At 44.3% G+C, this 17156-nt stretch overlaps 2 protein-coding genes across 11 annotated transcripts in view; one reads left to right on the forward strand and one right to left on the reverse strand.

The window, feature by feature from the left end:
- The window catches only part of RBM10 (RNA binding motif protein 10), a 28884-nt gene extending 15143 nt beyond the window's left edge, over positions 1-13741 (reverse strand). For 4 of the 10 annotated variants that reach the window (XM_077888427.1, XM_077888426.1, XM_077888423.1 and 1 more), the window contains exons 1-2: positions 13242-13449; positions 11217-11358 (exon numbers count right to left, since the gene is read on the reverse strand). In XM_077888427.1, the coding sequence (XP_077744553.1) occupies positions 11217-11358; positions 13242-13311 (212 nt within the window). In that variant the 5' untranslated portion in view covers positions 13312-13449. Of the gene's footprint in view, positions 1-11216; positions 11359-13241 lie in introns of all 10 variants that reach the window. The other 6 variants (XM_077888418.1, XM_077888417.1, XM_077888421.1 and 3 more) reach the window with 5 other exon arrangements.
- A 122-nt stretch (positions 13742-13863) lies between these two features.
- NDUFB11 (NADH:ubiquinone oxidoreductase subunit B11) lies at positions 13864-16309 on the forward strand. Its single transcript, XM_077888541.1, has 3 exons — positions 13864-14297; positions 15785-15915; positions 16083-16309. The coding sequence occupies exons 1-3, from the start codon at positions 14091-14093 to the stop codon at positions 16207-16209; spliced, it is 465 nt and encodes a 154-aa protein (XP_077744667.1). The 5' UTR covers positions 13864-14090; the 3' UTR covers positions 16210-16309.
- The last annotated feature ends 847 nt before the right edge of the window (positions 16310-17156 follow it).

Consider the following 17156-nt stretch of genomic DNA (forward strand, 5'->3'; position numbering starts at 1 on the left):
TCAAGCCCAATCACTGCACTCTCTTCAACGGCTCCCTCTCATTCTCAAGATAAAATACCAAAATGCTCACCAAGGTCCTGCAATGTCTGCAGGGTATGTGTGGTGATGTCCAACCGACCTCTCCCTCTGCCTCACTGTGTGCTATGCTACCCTGCCCCTCTGTTTCACAGTTGCCCTGCTAAGCACTGGTAGTGTTTTGTTAAAATTTTTCCTATTGTGATTACTGTAAGATAATTATCTCTAACTTGACTTCATGGGCATTTCTTTTTTTTTTTTAATTTTTTTTTATTATTTATTTTTATGATAGGCACACAGTGAGAGAGAGAGGCAGAGACACAGGCAGAGGGAGAAGCAGGCTCCATGCACCGGGAGCCCGACGTGGGATTCGATCCTGGGTCTCCAGGATCGCGCCCTGGGCCAAAGGCAGGCGCTAAACCGCTGCGCCACCCAGGGATCCCGCATTTCTTTTTTAAAAAAAAGATTTTATTTTTAAGTAATCTCTACACACAACATGGGGCTTGAAATTACAACCCTAATATCAAGAGTGGTGTGCTCTACTGAGCCACTAAGGCACCCCTCACTTAGATTTCTTTGATGATTTAAAAAAAGTACTTGACTGTGAGTTCTGGGAAAGAGGGGACCACACCCAGAGGGTCCATTGCCCTACTCCTCAAAGCTTAGCTTAGTACCTGGTACTTCAGTAGGTGCCCAATAATTTTTGTTTGGTGAAATAATGATTTAAAAAGTATTCTAAAATACATGTTAACTTCAAACAAGAAAAAAACAGACACCATAGTAGACTAGCAGGGTCCCATTCCTAGTCAGGAATGACACCTTTAGAGTATTTAGCATCAATACCACTATGAATGTTATTCTAAGATACTAGATGAAACAAATAAGAGAATAAAGAAAAGAAGATTAAAGGCTGGAAAGGAGAAGGCAAAATTACCATTATTTGTAAATGATATGAGAATATGCCTGCAAAGTCGAAGAGAATCAAATGAAAAATGGTTATAAACAATAAGAGTAAAGATGCTGAGTACAAAAGTAATAGGCAGAAATAAATACATTGCCTCTGTTCAGAGAGGCACCATTTAGAAATGGGAAGATCCCAATTATAACTGAACCAAAAAGGTTAAATACCTAGACAAGCGCAAGATCTCATGACTATGCTTCACACATGTAAACCAGGATATGGTTAAAATGGGTCAAAGATTTGCAATGACATGGATGGAGCTAGAGAGTACAATGCTAAGTGAAATAAATCAGTCAGGGAAAGGCAAATACCAGATGATTTCACTCCTATGTGGAATTTAAACAGAACAAATGAGCAAAGGGAAAAAAAGGGAGGCAAACCAAGAAACAGACTCTTAACTATAGAGAACAAACTGAAGGTCACCAGAGGGGGTTAGGTGGGGGTTAATGGGGGAGATAGGGGACAGGGGTTGAAGCATACACTTCTCATGAAAACAAACTTTAAAAATAAAAGAAAATGTGAAAAAAATAAAATGCATTGTTCAACAGTAAATAATAATAATAATAAAGCAGGTCAAAGATTTATTTAAATGAAGAACTGAAACCATAAAAGTAGAATATATGAGATGATTTGAGAATCTTCAAATGGGGAAAACTATGACACAAATCCAGAAGCCACAGAAAAGATTATTAAAGTTGACTATATAAAAATAAAACACTTCTGCTTAGAAAAGAAAAAAACCATCACGAGCCCAGTCAGGACAAATCAACTGTGAAAAAGTATGGGAAGAGGAAGAGGAAGGGAATTCACAGAAAAGAAATACAGCAATTTGTATTTTTAAAAAGATGCTTAGTCTCACAATGAAGGATGAAAATGAAAACTACCCTGGACAGGCCATTTAAAAATAAATGTCTAAAATGTATTTTTGTAAAGTTTTAAGTCGTTTTTATTGTGGTAAAACATATATCTCACAAAATTTACCACAAAGTATACTCCCAATGTTGAGCAACCATCAGCATCTATTTCCAGAAACTTTTTTCATCATCCCCAACAGAAACCCTATACTCACTGAACATTAACTTCACACCCCACCCCACTCCCTCTATTCTACCTTCTGTCTCTATGAATTTGCCTATTCTAGGGGCCTCATATAAATGGAATCATATGTTTGTCCCTTTGTGTCTGGCTTCTTTCACTTAGCATCATGTTTTGATGGTCCATCTATGGTGTAGCATGCATCAGGACTTCTTTCCTTTTTATGGCTGCACATGTATATAGGTATGGCATAGACTACACTTTATTTGGCCATGCATCTGTCAACGGACACCTAGGCTGTTTCCAGCACCGGTTGTTTGGGTGTTGTGACTAATGCTGCGATGAACACTGGTGTACAAATATCTGTTTGACTCCCTGCTTTCAATTCCTTTGGACAAATACCCAGGAGTAGAACTGCTGGACCATATGGCAGTTCTGGATTTAATTTTTGGAGGAGCCTCTGTACGGTGTTCCACAGCAGCTGCACCATTTACACTCCCATAGGCAAAGCAGCAAGGTACTAATCTCTCCACATCCTCACTGACACTTGTTATTTTCTAGCTCTTCATGTGCTTAGTGGCCACTGTGTATCTTTTCCAGAGACACATCTATTCAAGTCTTTTGTCCATTTCTGAATTGTGTTTTTCTGTGCTGCTGCAGGAGTTCTTTTTTCCATTCTGGGTGTTAATCCCTTATCAGATATATGATTTGCAAATACATTTTCGCATTCTGTGGGATGTCTTTATACTCTCTCGAACCATGTCCTTTGATATATTTAAGTTTCTAAATTTTTTTTAACATTTTATTTATTTGACAGAGAGACCATGAACAGGGGGGAAGGCCAGGGGCAGAGGCAGAAGCAGACTCCCTGCTGAGCAGGAGCTGACTCAGGACTCGATCCCAGGACCCCAAGATCATGACCTGAGCTGAGGGCAGGTGCTTAACTGACTGAGCCACCCAGGGGCCCCTTAAGTTTCTAATCTTGATGAAGTCAAACTTATTTTGAAATAATTTTAGATTTACAGAAAAGTTCAGAGATAACAGAATTCTTGTATACTCTTTACTCAGCTTCCCCTAATATTAACAAGGGACAAATATAACCACGGTACATTTGTCAAAACTAAGAAGTTAATTAAACGATAGACTTTAAGTAAGATTTCAACCATTTTTCTACCACTATCCACTTTCTGTTCCAGGACTGAATCCAGGATACCACACGGCTTTGAGTCATCACGCACCCTTAGTCTCCTCTGGCTCTGGAAGGTTTCTTAGTCTTGCCTTGCTTTTTTTTTATGACCTTGACAGTTTTGAAGAGCACTGGCCAGCTATTTTGTAGAATGTACCTCAACTTGAGTTTGTCCGTTGTGTTCTTGTGATTAGATTTGAGGTTATGGTTTTTTGGGGGGAGAATACAAGAGAGGTGATATGCCCCACCAATTGCATTGTATAAAGGGGCCCATGATATCAACATGACTTATCACTGGCGCTGCTGACCTTGACCGTATGGTTGTGGTGGGGTCTGCCAGGTTTCTCCACTGTAGTTTCTCTTTTTCCCTTTCTATACTCTGTTCTTTAGAAGTGAGTCACTAAGACTAGCCCGTATTCAAGAGGAAGAGAATTAAGCTCTACCTCCTGGAATGGAGAGTACCTACGTATATTATTTGGAATTCTTCTATAAGATTTGTGATAGAACATTTCTAATACAAGTATCTGTTTAAAAGCCAAATGTTTGGGGGCACCTGGGTGTCTCAGTGGTTGAGTGTCTGCCTTTGGCTCAGGTTGTGATCCCTGGGTCCTGGGATCGAGTCCCTCAACAGGCTCCTCACGGGAAGCCTGTTTCTCCCTCTGCCTGTGTCTCTGCCTCTCTCTCTCTCTCTCTCTCTCTGTGACTATCATAAATAAATAAAAATAAAAAAAAAGATTAACAAGGGGGAGAAGAGCTCCACCAAATATTAAAACATATAATATATAAAGGTGGAACAATTGAAACACAAATAGATCAGTGAAATTGAACAGAGTCCCTACTACACAAAAACACATGGAAATTTAGAGTAACCCAAAGGTTGTATCTCAAATGAACAGGGTGAAAATGGATTAGTCAATAAACACCAGCTGCAGTAATGGTCTGACCCAGAGATCAGCAACTACAGCCAGTGGATCCAATCCAGCCACCTGAATAAAGTTTTCTTGAACATGGCTATACCCATTCATTTATATACTGTTGTGGCTACTTTCAGACAAGTAGTTGTAACAGAGACTATGCCAAAAATATTTACTATCTGGTCCTTTACAGAAAAAGTTTAAGAAAATAAAGTTGTTTATCTACATTACTTCTTATACCACGTAAATTCTAGATAAATAAAAAATTTAAATCCCTGAATAGAAACCATAAAGACATTATAAAGAAAATATAAGAAAAAAATGAATCACCTCAAGAATGGGGAAGGCCTTTCTGAGGAAGATAAAACTCTGAAGTCATTAAAAAACCCTGATAAATCTGACTTTGTAAAAACTTAAAAAAATGTATTAAAAATAACATAAACAAATACACGTCATAAAGCAAGCATGGTAAAATGTTAATGGTAGAATCCAGTAATGGGCATAGAAGTATTCACTGTAAAATTCTTTTTCTTAAAGATTTATTTATTTATTTATTCATGAGAGACACACAGAGAGAGGCAGAGACATAGGCAGAGGGAGAAGTGGGCTTCCTGCAGGGAGCCTGATACATAACTTGATCCTGGGACCTTGGAATCACAACCTGAGCCGAAGGCAGACGCTCAACCACTGAGCCACCCAGACATCCTTCACTGTAAAATTCTTTCAACTTTTCTGTGTTTTTGAAATTTCATAATAAAATATTGGAAAGGGACACCTGGGTGGCTCAGCAGTTGAGCATCTGCCTTTGGCTCAGGATGTGATCCCGGAGTTCTGGGATTGAGTCCCACATCGGACTTCTGCATGAAGCCTGCTTCTCCTCCCTCTGCCTGTGTCTCTGCCTTTGTGTCTCTCATGAATAAATAAAATCTTTTAAAAAATACTGAAAAAACACCATAAAGCTCAAAGTTAATTAACAAATAGGGAAAATAAAATGTTTTCAGACATCTGGTTGGTTTCCAATTTTTCATAATTGTTCTTTCATTTATTCATTCAACAAATATTACTAAAACATTTGCTAAGTGTCAAGCACTGTTCTAGGTGTGAGGGCTACTGCTGTGAATAAAATGAAGTCCCTGTCCTTGTAAGCTTGGCTTGAAACCCAAATTGTTTCTTTATGATAAATACCCAGACAAGAAGTGGCTGGTATGAGTGACACCACTCATTTTTAGGGGTTTTGTTTTGTTTTAGAGGAGAAGAGGGTGGGAAGGGGGAGATGGAGAGAATCTTTTTTTTTTTAAGATTTTATTTATTTATTCATGAAAGACACAGTGAGAGAAAGGCAGAGACGTAGGCAAAGGGAGAAGCAGGCTCCATGCAGGGAGCCAAAGCGGGACTCGATCCTGAGACCGCGGATCAATCACGCCCTGAGCCAGGGGCAGGTGCACAACCACTGAGCCTCTCGGGCGTCCCAGAGAGAGAGAGAGAATCTTTTTTTTTTTTTTTTTGGAGTTCAATTTGCCAACATATAGCATAACACCCAGTGCTCATCCCGCCAAGTGCCCTCCCCTCAGTGCCCATCACCCAGTCACCCCAACTACCTGCCTACCTCCCTTTCCACTACCCCTTGTTCGTTTCCCAGTTAGGTGTCTCTCATGTTTTGTCACCCTTATGGATATTTTCACTCATTTGAGAGAGAGAATCTTTAACAGGTTCCATGCCTAGCGCAGAGACAGACTTGGAGCTTGATCTCACAACTGAGATTATGACCTGAGCCAAAATCAGGAGTTGGATATTTAACCGCCACCCAGGCACCCCTAAACCAAATAAAAATTTTTTTAAAGATTTTATTTATTCATGGGAGACACACACACAGAGAGGCAGGGACATAGGCAAAGGGAGAAGCAGGCTCCATGCAGGAAGTCTGATGTGGAACTCGATCCCAGGACTCCAGGACCACGCCCTGAACCAAAGACAGAAGCTCAACCACTGAGCCATCCAGGTGTCCCCCAAATAAATTTTAATATTGAACTCTTGCTATCTAAACTCGAGAAGAGAACAGATTTTGACAGTAAAGCATGCTGTCCAAATCTGTTCTCTTCCCAGTTCATATAATACATTTCCACAAAGCTGGACTGAATCCTACTATGTGAGGACCTCCACAAAATGAATATATTTCTGAAAAACATAAACTGCCAAACTTGGCAGAAGCAGTAGGCAGAATGATCATTAAAAACTCAGGCCCTTCTAAAGCTCAGTTTTACCAAGCTTTCAAGGGACAGATAATTCTTACATAAGTTTCTCCAATAAAGAGAGAAATGGCAAAAGCTGCCCAAATCACACCAAGGGGCTACAGTGACTGTCAGATGGATACTAGAAAAGGAAATCTCCTAGACTACTTTACTGAGGGACACAGACACACAGATACAACTGTCTGTTACAGTATCTAATCAAATATAACAGTGTTTTAAAAATATATGAATTAAGGGGCACCTGGGTGGCTTAGGGGTTGAGCATCTGCCTCTGGCTTAGGTCATGATCCCTGGAGTCCTGGGACTGAATCCTGCATCGGGCTCCCCACGACGAGCCTGCTTCTTCCTCTATGTCTCTGCCTCTCTCTCTGTGTCTCTCATAAATATACGTCTTTCGTAAATATATATACGTATTAAGTAATTTTTCTGCCAACAGTTCATGAATAAACATTAGGAAAACTCAATTTCAGAAGCATCTACAAAGCAAATGACCTGTGCTCTTAAAACATATCAAGGCCATGGAAGAAAAAGAAAAACTCAGTAATTGTTCCAGAGTAAAGGGAACCAAATATATAAAGTAGCTCCATGTAGTATATGATCTTAGACTGGATCCTAGATTAGGGAACTAATGCCATAAAGGACAAGGGATGACAATTGTATACACTTTTTAAGAGGACAAAAGTATTGTAATAATGTTAAATTTCCTGATATTCAGAAGTGTACTATGGTTAAGGAAGAGAAAGTCCTTGGTCTTAGGATATACATGCTATTGTACTTAGGTCACCTCCTTCACTAACTGAAATGATATAGAAAGAAAAGTTGCCTATATATAGATACATGGATATATATCTGTATCTCTACGTATACATAGAGAGAGATGGGGGAAAGAGAGAGATGGTGAGGCATGTAGGTAGGTAAAATAAATGTGGCAAATGTTTACAGTTAGTGGTTCCAGGGAGAAGATACATGGGAGTTTACTGTACTTGCAACTTTTCTGAAAACTGAAGTTTTTTCAAAATAAGAAGTTATAAACATACATATCTGTTCAAGGAAGGTGTATCTCAACAATGGCAATGATATAATTTACTGTAATTTGTGAAACTGATGGACAAAAGGAGAAAAAAATGTAATTATAAAGTTTGATTCTCATTTTTTTTAATGTTCTTTGAACCCAACATTGATTATTTTTTAAGATTTATTTATTTGAGAGAGCGTGCACATGTGCACTAGTAGGGGGGAGAGGGAGAGAGAATCTCAAGCAGACTCTGTGCTCAGTGTAGATCTGGTATGGGACTCAATCCTAGGACCCTGAGATCATGACCTGAGCTGAAATCAAGAGTCTGGTGCTTCACTGACCGAGCCACCCAGGTGCCTCCGATTCTCATTTCTTTTTTTTTTTTTTAAGATTTTATTTATTTATTCATGAGAGAGAGAGAGAGAGAGAGAGAGAGGCAGAGACACAGGCAGAGGGAAAGGGAGAAGCAGGCTCCATGCAGGGACCCCGACATGGGATTCGATCCCAGGTCTCCAGGATCAGGCCCTGGGCTGAAGGCAGCGCTAAACCACTGAGCCACCCAGGCTGCCCTGATTCTCATTTCTGATCAATCTTGGCAAACTAAGATTAGAGAGCTTTCTTGGCTTATGAAAGGCTACATTCTAACAGCCTATAGCACACATTGAATTTGATGGCTAAGCAGAAGGGGCTGCCCATCAGGCCAGGACTGACTGCCTATCTGCAGATGTCCTTTATGAGAAAGAGAATAAACTACATTGTTAAGCCATTATTCTTCAGGTTTTCGGTTACAATCTACCAAAATGAATCTTAATTTGTACACCAAGCATCACTGACACCATTTAATATGGTACTAAAGTCTAGGACAACATTGTATGTGAGGAAAAAGTGACAGGACTGATTTGCATACAGCACGACCAACTACTGAGACTATTAGAACCAACAATGAATGATCAGAAATAACAAGAGAGTACAGCAGGGATAAGATAACTTACAAAAAAATCAACAGCTTTTCTCTACCCCAACAAACACAAGCTTGGAAAATATAAAAGAAATAAGATGTCAATGAAAACTACTGAAGCGTCTAGCAATGACAAAAGACTTGTATTTTCTGGGATACCTGGGTGGCGCAGCGGTTTGGCGCCTGCCTTTGGCCCAGGGCGCGATCCTGGAGACCCGGGATCGAGTCCCACATTGGGCTCCCGGTGCATGGAGCCTGCTTCTCCCTCTGCCTGTGTCTCTGCCTCTTTCTCTCTCTCTCTGTGACTATCATAAATAAATAAAAATTAAAAAAAAAAGACTTGTATTTTCATTTATTCAGGTTTGAATATTATTCATTCATTCATTCATTCATTCATCCATCCATTCATTTTTAAGTAGGCTCCATGCGCAGTGTGGAGCCTAATATGGGTCCTGAACTCACCACCCTGAGATCAAGACCTGACTGGAGATCAAGAGTCAGACACTTAACCGACTAAGCCACCCAGGCACCCCATGGATTTGTATGTCTTTTAAACGAATTTTAAAATATTTTCCATACAGGTCTTGGATGAGATCACTACTTAACAAAGATAATTCTCCCCAAATTACTATACAAATTTGATGGAGTCTCAATTAAAATTCTTGAATGTTTTTGAGGGACTTGATATATATATACATATATATATGTATATATATATATATTTAAAGATTGTATTTATTTATTCATGAGAGACACAGGCAGAGGGAAAAGTAGGCTCCTCTCAGGGAGCCTGATGTGGGACTCGATCCCCAGACCTCGTGATCACACTCTGAGCCGAAGGCAGACACTCAACCACTGAGCCACCCAGGCAACCCGATATATCTTCTATATAAGTCCTACACATGGCTAAAGTCAACTTTGATAAATAAGAGAGCAAAGTGGGAGCTAAGTTAAGAAATTCTACAAAGCCACAGTAACAAAAACAATAAGGTTCTGGTATGAGAATTAAGCAAATAGACCAACAAAACAAATCAGATTACTCAAGACAGATCCACATACATGAGGAGACTTGAAATGAGATGACATAGTACCAATCAATAAAGAAAGAAAGGACTATTTAAAAGGTGGTACTGTCCTTTTAAAACTGTCCACTATATGGAGGAACACAAAACCAGAACCTAATTTATAACCATATTCAAAAGTGTACTCTACATGTTATTAAAGATCTGAATGTGAAAGGGAAAACTTCAGAGTGTAAAAATCTTTGTAATCCATAGGTAGGAACAGAGAAGGTTCTGAAAGCACAGATTATAAGAGAAAAAAGTGATGAATTTTACAGATATCCATCCTTCAGGGAATCATTAAGTAAAAGGCAACAGGCACACACCATGGTGTCCTTGGGACCAATTAGAAGCAAAGCACTCATATACACATGGCAAGGGAGACAGATCTTAAAAATGCAGTGCTGAGTAATACAAAGTTCAGGAAACAATGAAAACTGTAGCACTCTGCCATTTGTATAAATAGAAAACACAGACGCTCAAAGCAGGGCTACATATTTTAGAAGAGATAAATTTCAAACAGGAGAGAGCAGCTGCCTACAGCCATGGGCATTGGAAATAAAAAGGAAAAAAACAAATATGGCAAGAGAAGGCCCTATAGTGACCCATGATAGAAATCAACCTTGAACTGAAAAGGTAGGATTTAACTCAAACCTCTGCACTTGAGGTCCTCTGAAAGCCAAAAGAAAGTGGCTTTATTTGGTTATAAAGTCTGAAGCAAGTATGTCACCTACTCAAACTCAGAAACTGCCACAGAGCATTTCCAGAGAATACTACCCAAAATTGAATGCTTTCAAAAGATTTTTTTTTTTTTGAGAAGACTGATTAACACTAGATGATGACCACATCTCAAACTTAGGTTCGCTTCTCAGAAAACATTTTTAAAAAGGGTAGTAGAAGAAGAAACCTTTTGTAAGACATTTAAAAAAATTATTTCCTCCCTGACTTTTTATAAATCTACTGACTTGATAGAGGCTTTCTGGAAGATTAGGTCTACTTTCCTATGCACTTTTAAAATGTCAGGAATAGATCATCTGCATGATAATCAACTGGGGAGATCCACCAGGATGGTAAAGGTTGGCCCAAGATCTCTGTATTTTACCAAGTGTCCCGACTGTTTCCTGTTTGTACCAGTTTAAAAATAACCACATGGAAAAAAAATAAAAATAACCATGAGAGTATCCCATTCGAAGACAAGTATCCCATCAGCTTTAGCCCACTTTGTCCCTGAAGTCTTCCACTATCTGACATGGTCTGCCCCATACTTGTCCTGTACAAATGCCTGACTGAAGGCACCACTCCCATCCATCCCTCCAACCCAAAGCCACAGTTCACACCTCTCCCGTTAGAATCCACAGGCGTTTACAACCCGCCACCCACCTGTCACCCACTTCTGCCTCTCCTCCTGCAGTGGCTGTACACACCTTGGTGAATGGCACCATAAGCCTATCTGAGTCACCCAAACTGGAAACTTGGGCCTCAGCTTCCATTCCTTCCTTTCTCTTGATTCTTTCCCAACTTCACAACCAACCATGTCACCTATCAAGTTGTTTCTTAATCACCTGTTTACTGTGTGGTCTCCCTTGTGAGACCCTGAGGGAAAAAGGTGAAGTCTCATCTGTCTCGCTCACCACTGCACTGCCAGAGCCTAGCACAGGTCCTGGCTCACAACAGGTGCCAAGTAAATGTCTGCTGAAAAGAAACCAATCATCTGCTGCACTGTTTCCTCCGCCCAGAAGTCCCCTCCTAGCACCTAACTGGATCAATTTTTACATGAGGATTAGCCTAGGATGCTTGGTAGGGGTGGGAGTGGGAAACTTACCGTCTTTCATACTCCATGTCCTGATAGGGCCTGCGGGGGCTGCTGGGGCCCCTCCTCAGCCGCTGGCTCCGTTTCACTTCCCAGCTACCCCCGCTGCTGCCACCATGATCTGCCAGCCTGGGTGATGCCTCCTGCAGGGACTCTGGGAAAGTAGAAGGAAGAGAGGTGTCAAGGCAGTTGGGGCCTCCTGGAGAATCCCTTGTCAAGGCTATCTGCTGTCCCTCAGCCCAGGGACATTATTTCCCAACTTCCTGGTGCTCCTGGGGACTACAGTGGGAAGGCAGCCTCTACTGGGCCTGCTCCTTCCTTTTCTCACAAACGGGAGACTATAGCCCATACCACTAAAACAGCAAGGACAGGGACACCTGGCTGGCTCAGTCAGTAAAATGTGCAGCTCTGGATCTTGGGGTCATGAGTTTAAGCCCCACACTAGGCATAGAGCTTACTTAAATAAAATAGAAACAGCAAGGCCTTCAGCAGAGAGGGATCATCCTGCAGAGAGACCTGGTAGTGCCACTTATTCTGTGATCAGGGCTCTGCCATCTGAGATCGGTAGACAAGTCCAAGCCTGGAGCTATCTGCCTAGGGGGCTCTTGGTGCTGGATGACTTGTCTACAATCAGGCATATCAGGCATGGAGGCAAGACTTTACAACAGGAGTTGTAGGCACCCACCAGGCTCCTTCCATGGGCCCCCAGGTGCTATTTCATCATTCTCCCAATAAGATGTTGGCTGTCTTCAGTGAGACAGTTGACGCCTCCCTGGGCTCCTGGCCAACACAGCTTTGGCCCTCACTCTGCAACTAGCTCAGCCTCCAGCCCTGTCTCTTATGTGAAGCCAGGTCCCAAGGTGGTTCTCTCCCTGGGGCTCTGGGCCCAACTTATTCAGAGGCAAAAGGAGCCCTTCTGAGGCTGCTCCCAACCATTGTGCTGTTCTGCTGGGATGGAAGGGCAGTCACTTCACCCAATCCGCAGGGCAGCCAGGAGAACTAAGTCCCAAAAGCCACATGACCTGGCTGGGGGTCACCAAGAAGTATCCCAGAATCTTCAGGCCCCACCCTCTGAGCAGGAATCAGGCAAAGCTGGGCAGTAACACTTGCCCAACACTAGGTTGCCACCACACCTTTCCTCCATGTATACACACAACCAATTTTCTCTTCTTCCTTAAGCCACTGGGAACCAGAGCTCCTTGCTCCCAGATGGATAAGAGTTAGAATCACAACCAAGGGCCCCAGTGGATGAGAGCCAGATACAAAACCCTCAGTAGACTCTGGCAAAGAGGTCAGAGTCACACACTGGTATCCACAACAGATAGGGACCAAAGTCACAGACACGCACCCCGAATTAAAATGGACCAAAATCACAAGACAGGAACCCACAATAAATACGGGCCATAATCACACACTGAGGTCCTTTCAAAGGATGAGCGTCAGAGTCACAGATACGAACCCCTCCCCAAAGAAGGGGCAGTAAGTCATACACACATTCCTTGTGCTCCCTCCCCACCTAGCAAGTGGATTAGGGCCAGTTCCAAGAAGACTCCCTATGGATAAGGACCCTTCCCCATGGATAAGGACCTGAGTTACAGCAGAGACTGCAAGAATAAAGACCAGAGTCATACAGACGTTTTCCCTCCTCCTCCTCCTCCACCCAAGAATAAGAACCAGAGCCACGGAATACTTTCCCATGGACAGGTAAGTGCCCAAGTCACACAGAGAAGACAGCACACCCTCTCCCCTATGGATAAAGACCTCGACCTCTCCACGGATAAAGTTCCGTGTCGCAGACACAGTAAGCCACATTAGCCCACTCTCATCGGTCCCTCCCTTCCCCCAACCCGCGTGCACCCATCCTGTGCTCCAATCGCGCACGCGCCTCCGCTCTCGAAACCGAGGGGGGGGGGAAGACACCCCCCTCCCAGGCTCAGGCCATGCACCCATCTCCTGGTTCCGTGCGTAGCCCAGGCCCACTTCCCGCAGTCCGCCCTCGAGCCTCCTCTCCGCCCCCGCCCGCCCCCGGCCCCTTACCTCCGCCCCCACGACCAGCGACGACGCTCACCTTCTCGGCCCGGGCTGTCAAGGGAGGGCTCCCGGACATCACCTCGGCGCGCCGCCACCTCCTCCAACTCTCCCAGCTCAGCCGGAGCCGGCCCGCACCACCGCCAAGTCCGAGGCTGGAGGCAGAAGGGTGGAGGAGCGGGGAGGGGAGAAGCGCCAAGCGCGCTACCCTCCCCAGGAAACCCACTGCCGCCTACTCCCAGCCGGCTGCAATCACCAGCACAAAATGGCGACGACGAGCAGAGAGCCGGCGCTTCGACCACCATCCACCTACTAAGGGAGCGCGCTCTGGCCGGCCTCGTCTATTGGTCGCTGGCCGCCGACGGCCAGCCCTGGCCAGCTCTGATTGGCAAGCGTATGCCACCTCCCCACTCTCCTTGCGAACGCTCGCAAGTCTGGAAAAGGAGTAGCTATTGGCTAATCCCGCGAGGCCCGCTTTTTAGAAGCTTGGCTTCCTTCGAAGATGAAAGACAAACGGAAACTCCGCCCCTTCCCCCAGAGGGCGAGGGAAATCTCCGTGCCATTGGCTGGGACTTGCACCCACCCAAATGTCAACGCTTTCTTATCAAGGAAAGGGGCAGAGTTATCCGCCAGAAACTCCTTAGCCTGACGGGGGGAGGGGGAGGTTAAGAAAATGGTCGCCCCCATGAGGTCATGACAGAGGGCTACTCAGCGCCTCATCTCATTTGAGAAGCAAATCCAATCTCGGGACCTATTTAGTGCGGCGGGGCGGAGCGACAATTGTCGCGCTCGGGTCAACTGCAGCTGCGCACAATCGCATTTCCGTCCCCGCCCCTGAGAGCCTGCAGAACCATTGTCATGGCGGCGGGGCTGTTAGGTCTGGGCGCTCGCCGCCTTTTGGCAGTAGCGGCGACGCGAGGGCTCCCGGTCGCCCATGTTCGCTGGGAATCCAGCTCGTCCAGGGCCGTGATCGCCCCGTCGGCTGTGGCAGGAAAGCGGACGCCGGAACCGACTGTACGCTGGCAGGAGGACCCAGATCCGGAGGACGAAAACCTCTATGAGAAGGTGAGAGGGAGGGGAAACGGGTCGCCAGAAGGGTCAATCGGGGGCCGGTGGACGGGGCGCTGTAGAGGACGTTCTTAGGCGGCTGTGGATTGCGCTGCTGGTGAAATCCTCGAAGACTTGGGAACTTTCCCTAGCTTGATTTCCTTCTTTGTCCTCTGGTAATCTCAGGTCAGGGCCAGAGGCGAGACTGCCTTTATTTTGCAGACATATATCAAACCTGAAGTGAGCAATGCTCAAAACACATTAGAAACAGTACAGTATGACAATGATACTCTCACATGGTGCTTGCTCAGTGCCCGTGCTCTAAACGCTTGACTTACGTTATCTAATCCTCAAAACAACCCTGTTTAAAAGTAGGTACTATTAGCATACCCATTCTACAGCTGAGGAAACTGAAAAATAAAGATGTTAAGTGACTTGCCCAGACTCGCACAACTGAACGTGTGATCCAACCAGGTCTGCTGGGCTGTGGTGATAGCAGAGACTCAAATCAGAATGCCGGAGTTGGAATACAGGCATTGACAGTTACTCATCTTGGTGACCTTGGGCAAGTAGCTTATCTCCTTGGTGCCTCTTTGTAAAATGGGGAAAGTATTAGGACACCTTCTAGAAAATAAAATACTACATCTGCCTGATGTAATCAAATGGATCAAAATGCTCAGAACAGCAGTTGGTATTTAGTATCCAGCATTAGAAGGTGTTAATTATTGTTGCTACTTTCTGCCTTACTGGGATATTGTGATGTTTGTGTGTGGCACACAGTAGGTTATTCATCAGTACTGTCCTCTGGCTTGGGTATATAGAATGTTTATTCACTTATTCATTCATTTTTGTGAATAAGGAGCCAGGGCCTGTTGTATGCCAGGGGCAGTTCAGGGCTCTAGAGGTTCGGCAATGTGGAAATCAAATAAAGCTCATGCTTTTGTAGAGCTCATATGATAATGGAGAACACAGAAGATAAACATGTAAAATATTTGGAAACAGTAACATTGAGTATGTAATATATAAGACAATGTGTTAGGATCTAGGGAGATGCTACCTTGGTAAACTAGTAACTGCTAGAAAGGAAGTTCAGTAAGATAAATAGATGGAGAGTGACTTAGGGGTAGAGGGTAATTTTATTAGATGAAACTATAGGAAATTGGCTATATTCAACCATTTTTAACCTATAAAAGTGGCAATTTCCTGTAGTTTGGATAAAGTGACTAGGGAATGCTCTCTAAGGGAAGTGATTATGAAGCCAACACTTTGAATGAGGAGACAGATCTAGCTATGACGAGATCTGGAGGAAAGGCTTTCCAGGCAGAGGGAATAGCAAAGGCCCTGTGGTAGAAAGGAGTTTACAACTCCTAAGACTAGAAGGAGGAATTAAATGAGAGAGAGGAGATTGGTCTGAGGTGAAATCGGAGACCAACTGATGTAGGGCCAGCATAAGGCTTTTTGTGGAGCCACAGGAAGCCCTCATTGTCCTCTTCTTCTTGCCATAGAACCCAGACTCCCATGGTTACGACAAGGATCCTGTTGTGGACCTCTGGAACATGCGGGTCGTCTTTTTCTTTGGCTTCTCCATTGTCTTGGTCTTTGGCAGCACCTTTGTAGCTTATCTGCCTGATTACAGGTGCATGGGAATGTCCAAGAGAGTGGAATGGGTGGGGGTGGGGGCGGAGGTTGAAGGGGACTGTGCCAGGAATCCCATTCTTTGTGCCAGTGGGGAAGGGGGAGCTAAGATGGGGATTGGTGTCCAGTGAAGCTCCCTCACATCTTCCCCCATTCCACTGCCTCCAGAATGCAGGAGTGGGCCCGCCGGGAAGCTGAGAGGCTTGTGAAATACCGAGAGGCCAATGGCCTCCCCATCATGGAATCCAACTGCTTTGACCCCAGCAAGATCCAGCTGCCAGAGGATGAGGACTGATCTGTTACCAAGCGGGGCTCAAGAAGCATCACCTTCTCCACTGCCTGCCTGTCGTTCTGCCGTTTCTTTAGAGCACCTAATTAAAGGGACTGAAAGTCTGGCTGGCTGGTGTTGGTTTTGTTGTGTGTGGGGAGGGGGATGTGGGAACAGGGTGTCGGGTCTTAAAAGACCACTGCAGCCTTTTCCGGGTGTTCTGGTTATCTGTTGCTGGGTAACGAACACCATAAGACTCGATGGGTTAAGATGACAATTTAGTATTATCTTCCATGGTCCTGTGGTTGACTGGGCTTTAGCTAGGTGGCTCTTCCTGGGGCCTTAGGTGGTTGTAGTCAGATGGTGGCTGGGGGGCCCAGGGGTATCTGAAGGCTTAACTGGGATGGACGTCCAAGGTGGCTTCTTCACTCACATATCTGGCACTTTGGTGTCCTTCCATGTGGCATCTCTCTCCAGCAGAATAGTCTGAGCTTCTTATATGGTAGCTCAGGGCTCCTCTGGATGGAGGTGTAGCATATAGGAAGAAATCAGTGGCAACCATCCTAGAAGAAGGGCCTGGATGACTGGGGATTGAGGGTGGTGTGTCAGAGCAGGGCTTTTCTACTGCTGAGGATGAGTGTTTGTCTCCCTAGCTATCTTCTCAGTTTCTCTCTGTGCTTTGGAGTTTCTGCCTATCTTGCGTTTTGGTGAGTCTGGATGGGTCTCTACCTCAAGACGCACATCTCTGTATGCATGTGTGTCTTTGCCTGCTCCCCTTCTCTGTCTCTCTCTCTTTCTCTCACAGGAATTCTCCCCCTGCACATTCTTTCTCTGGGAATAGGCTGTCTCCTTGCATCAAGGGCTCATTCTGTCTCTCTGGTTTCTGGAAGATGGAGTAGGAGACTTGCTCTGGCTGTTTCTTTCCAGGGAGTTTCTCCTAAATCCCTGTTAAGTCTGGACATCTAAGCTCCCTG

This window comes from Canis aureus, chromosome X, assembly GCF_053574225.1.
Source record: "Canis aureus isolate CA01 chromosome X, VMU_Caureus_v.1.0, whole genome shotgun sequence".
Classification (NCBI taxonomy): Eukaryota; Metazoa; Chordata; class Mammalia; order Carnivora; family Canidae; genus Canis; species Canis aureus.

What these genes read in the sequence shown, in the direction of transcription:
- NDUFB11 (XM_077888541.1), top strand. Translation starts at nt 14,091, where the DNA reads ATGGCGGCGGGGCTGTTAGGTCTGGGCGCTCGCCGCCTTTTGGCAGTA. An exon ending in ACGAAAACCTCTATGAGAAG is followed by an intron (nt 14,298 to 15,784) that starts GTGAGAGGGAGG and finishes TTCTTGCCATAG; the next exon opens with AACCCAGACTCCCATGGTTA. An exon ending in GCTTATCTGCCTGATTACAG is followed by an intron (nt 15,916 to 16,082) that starts GTGCATGGGAAT and finishes CACTGCCTCCAG; the next exon opens with AATGCAGGAGTGGGCCCGCC.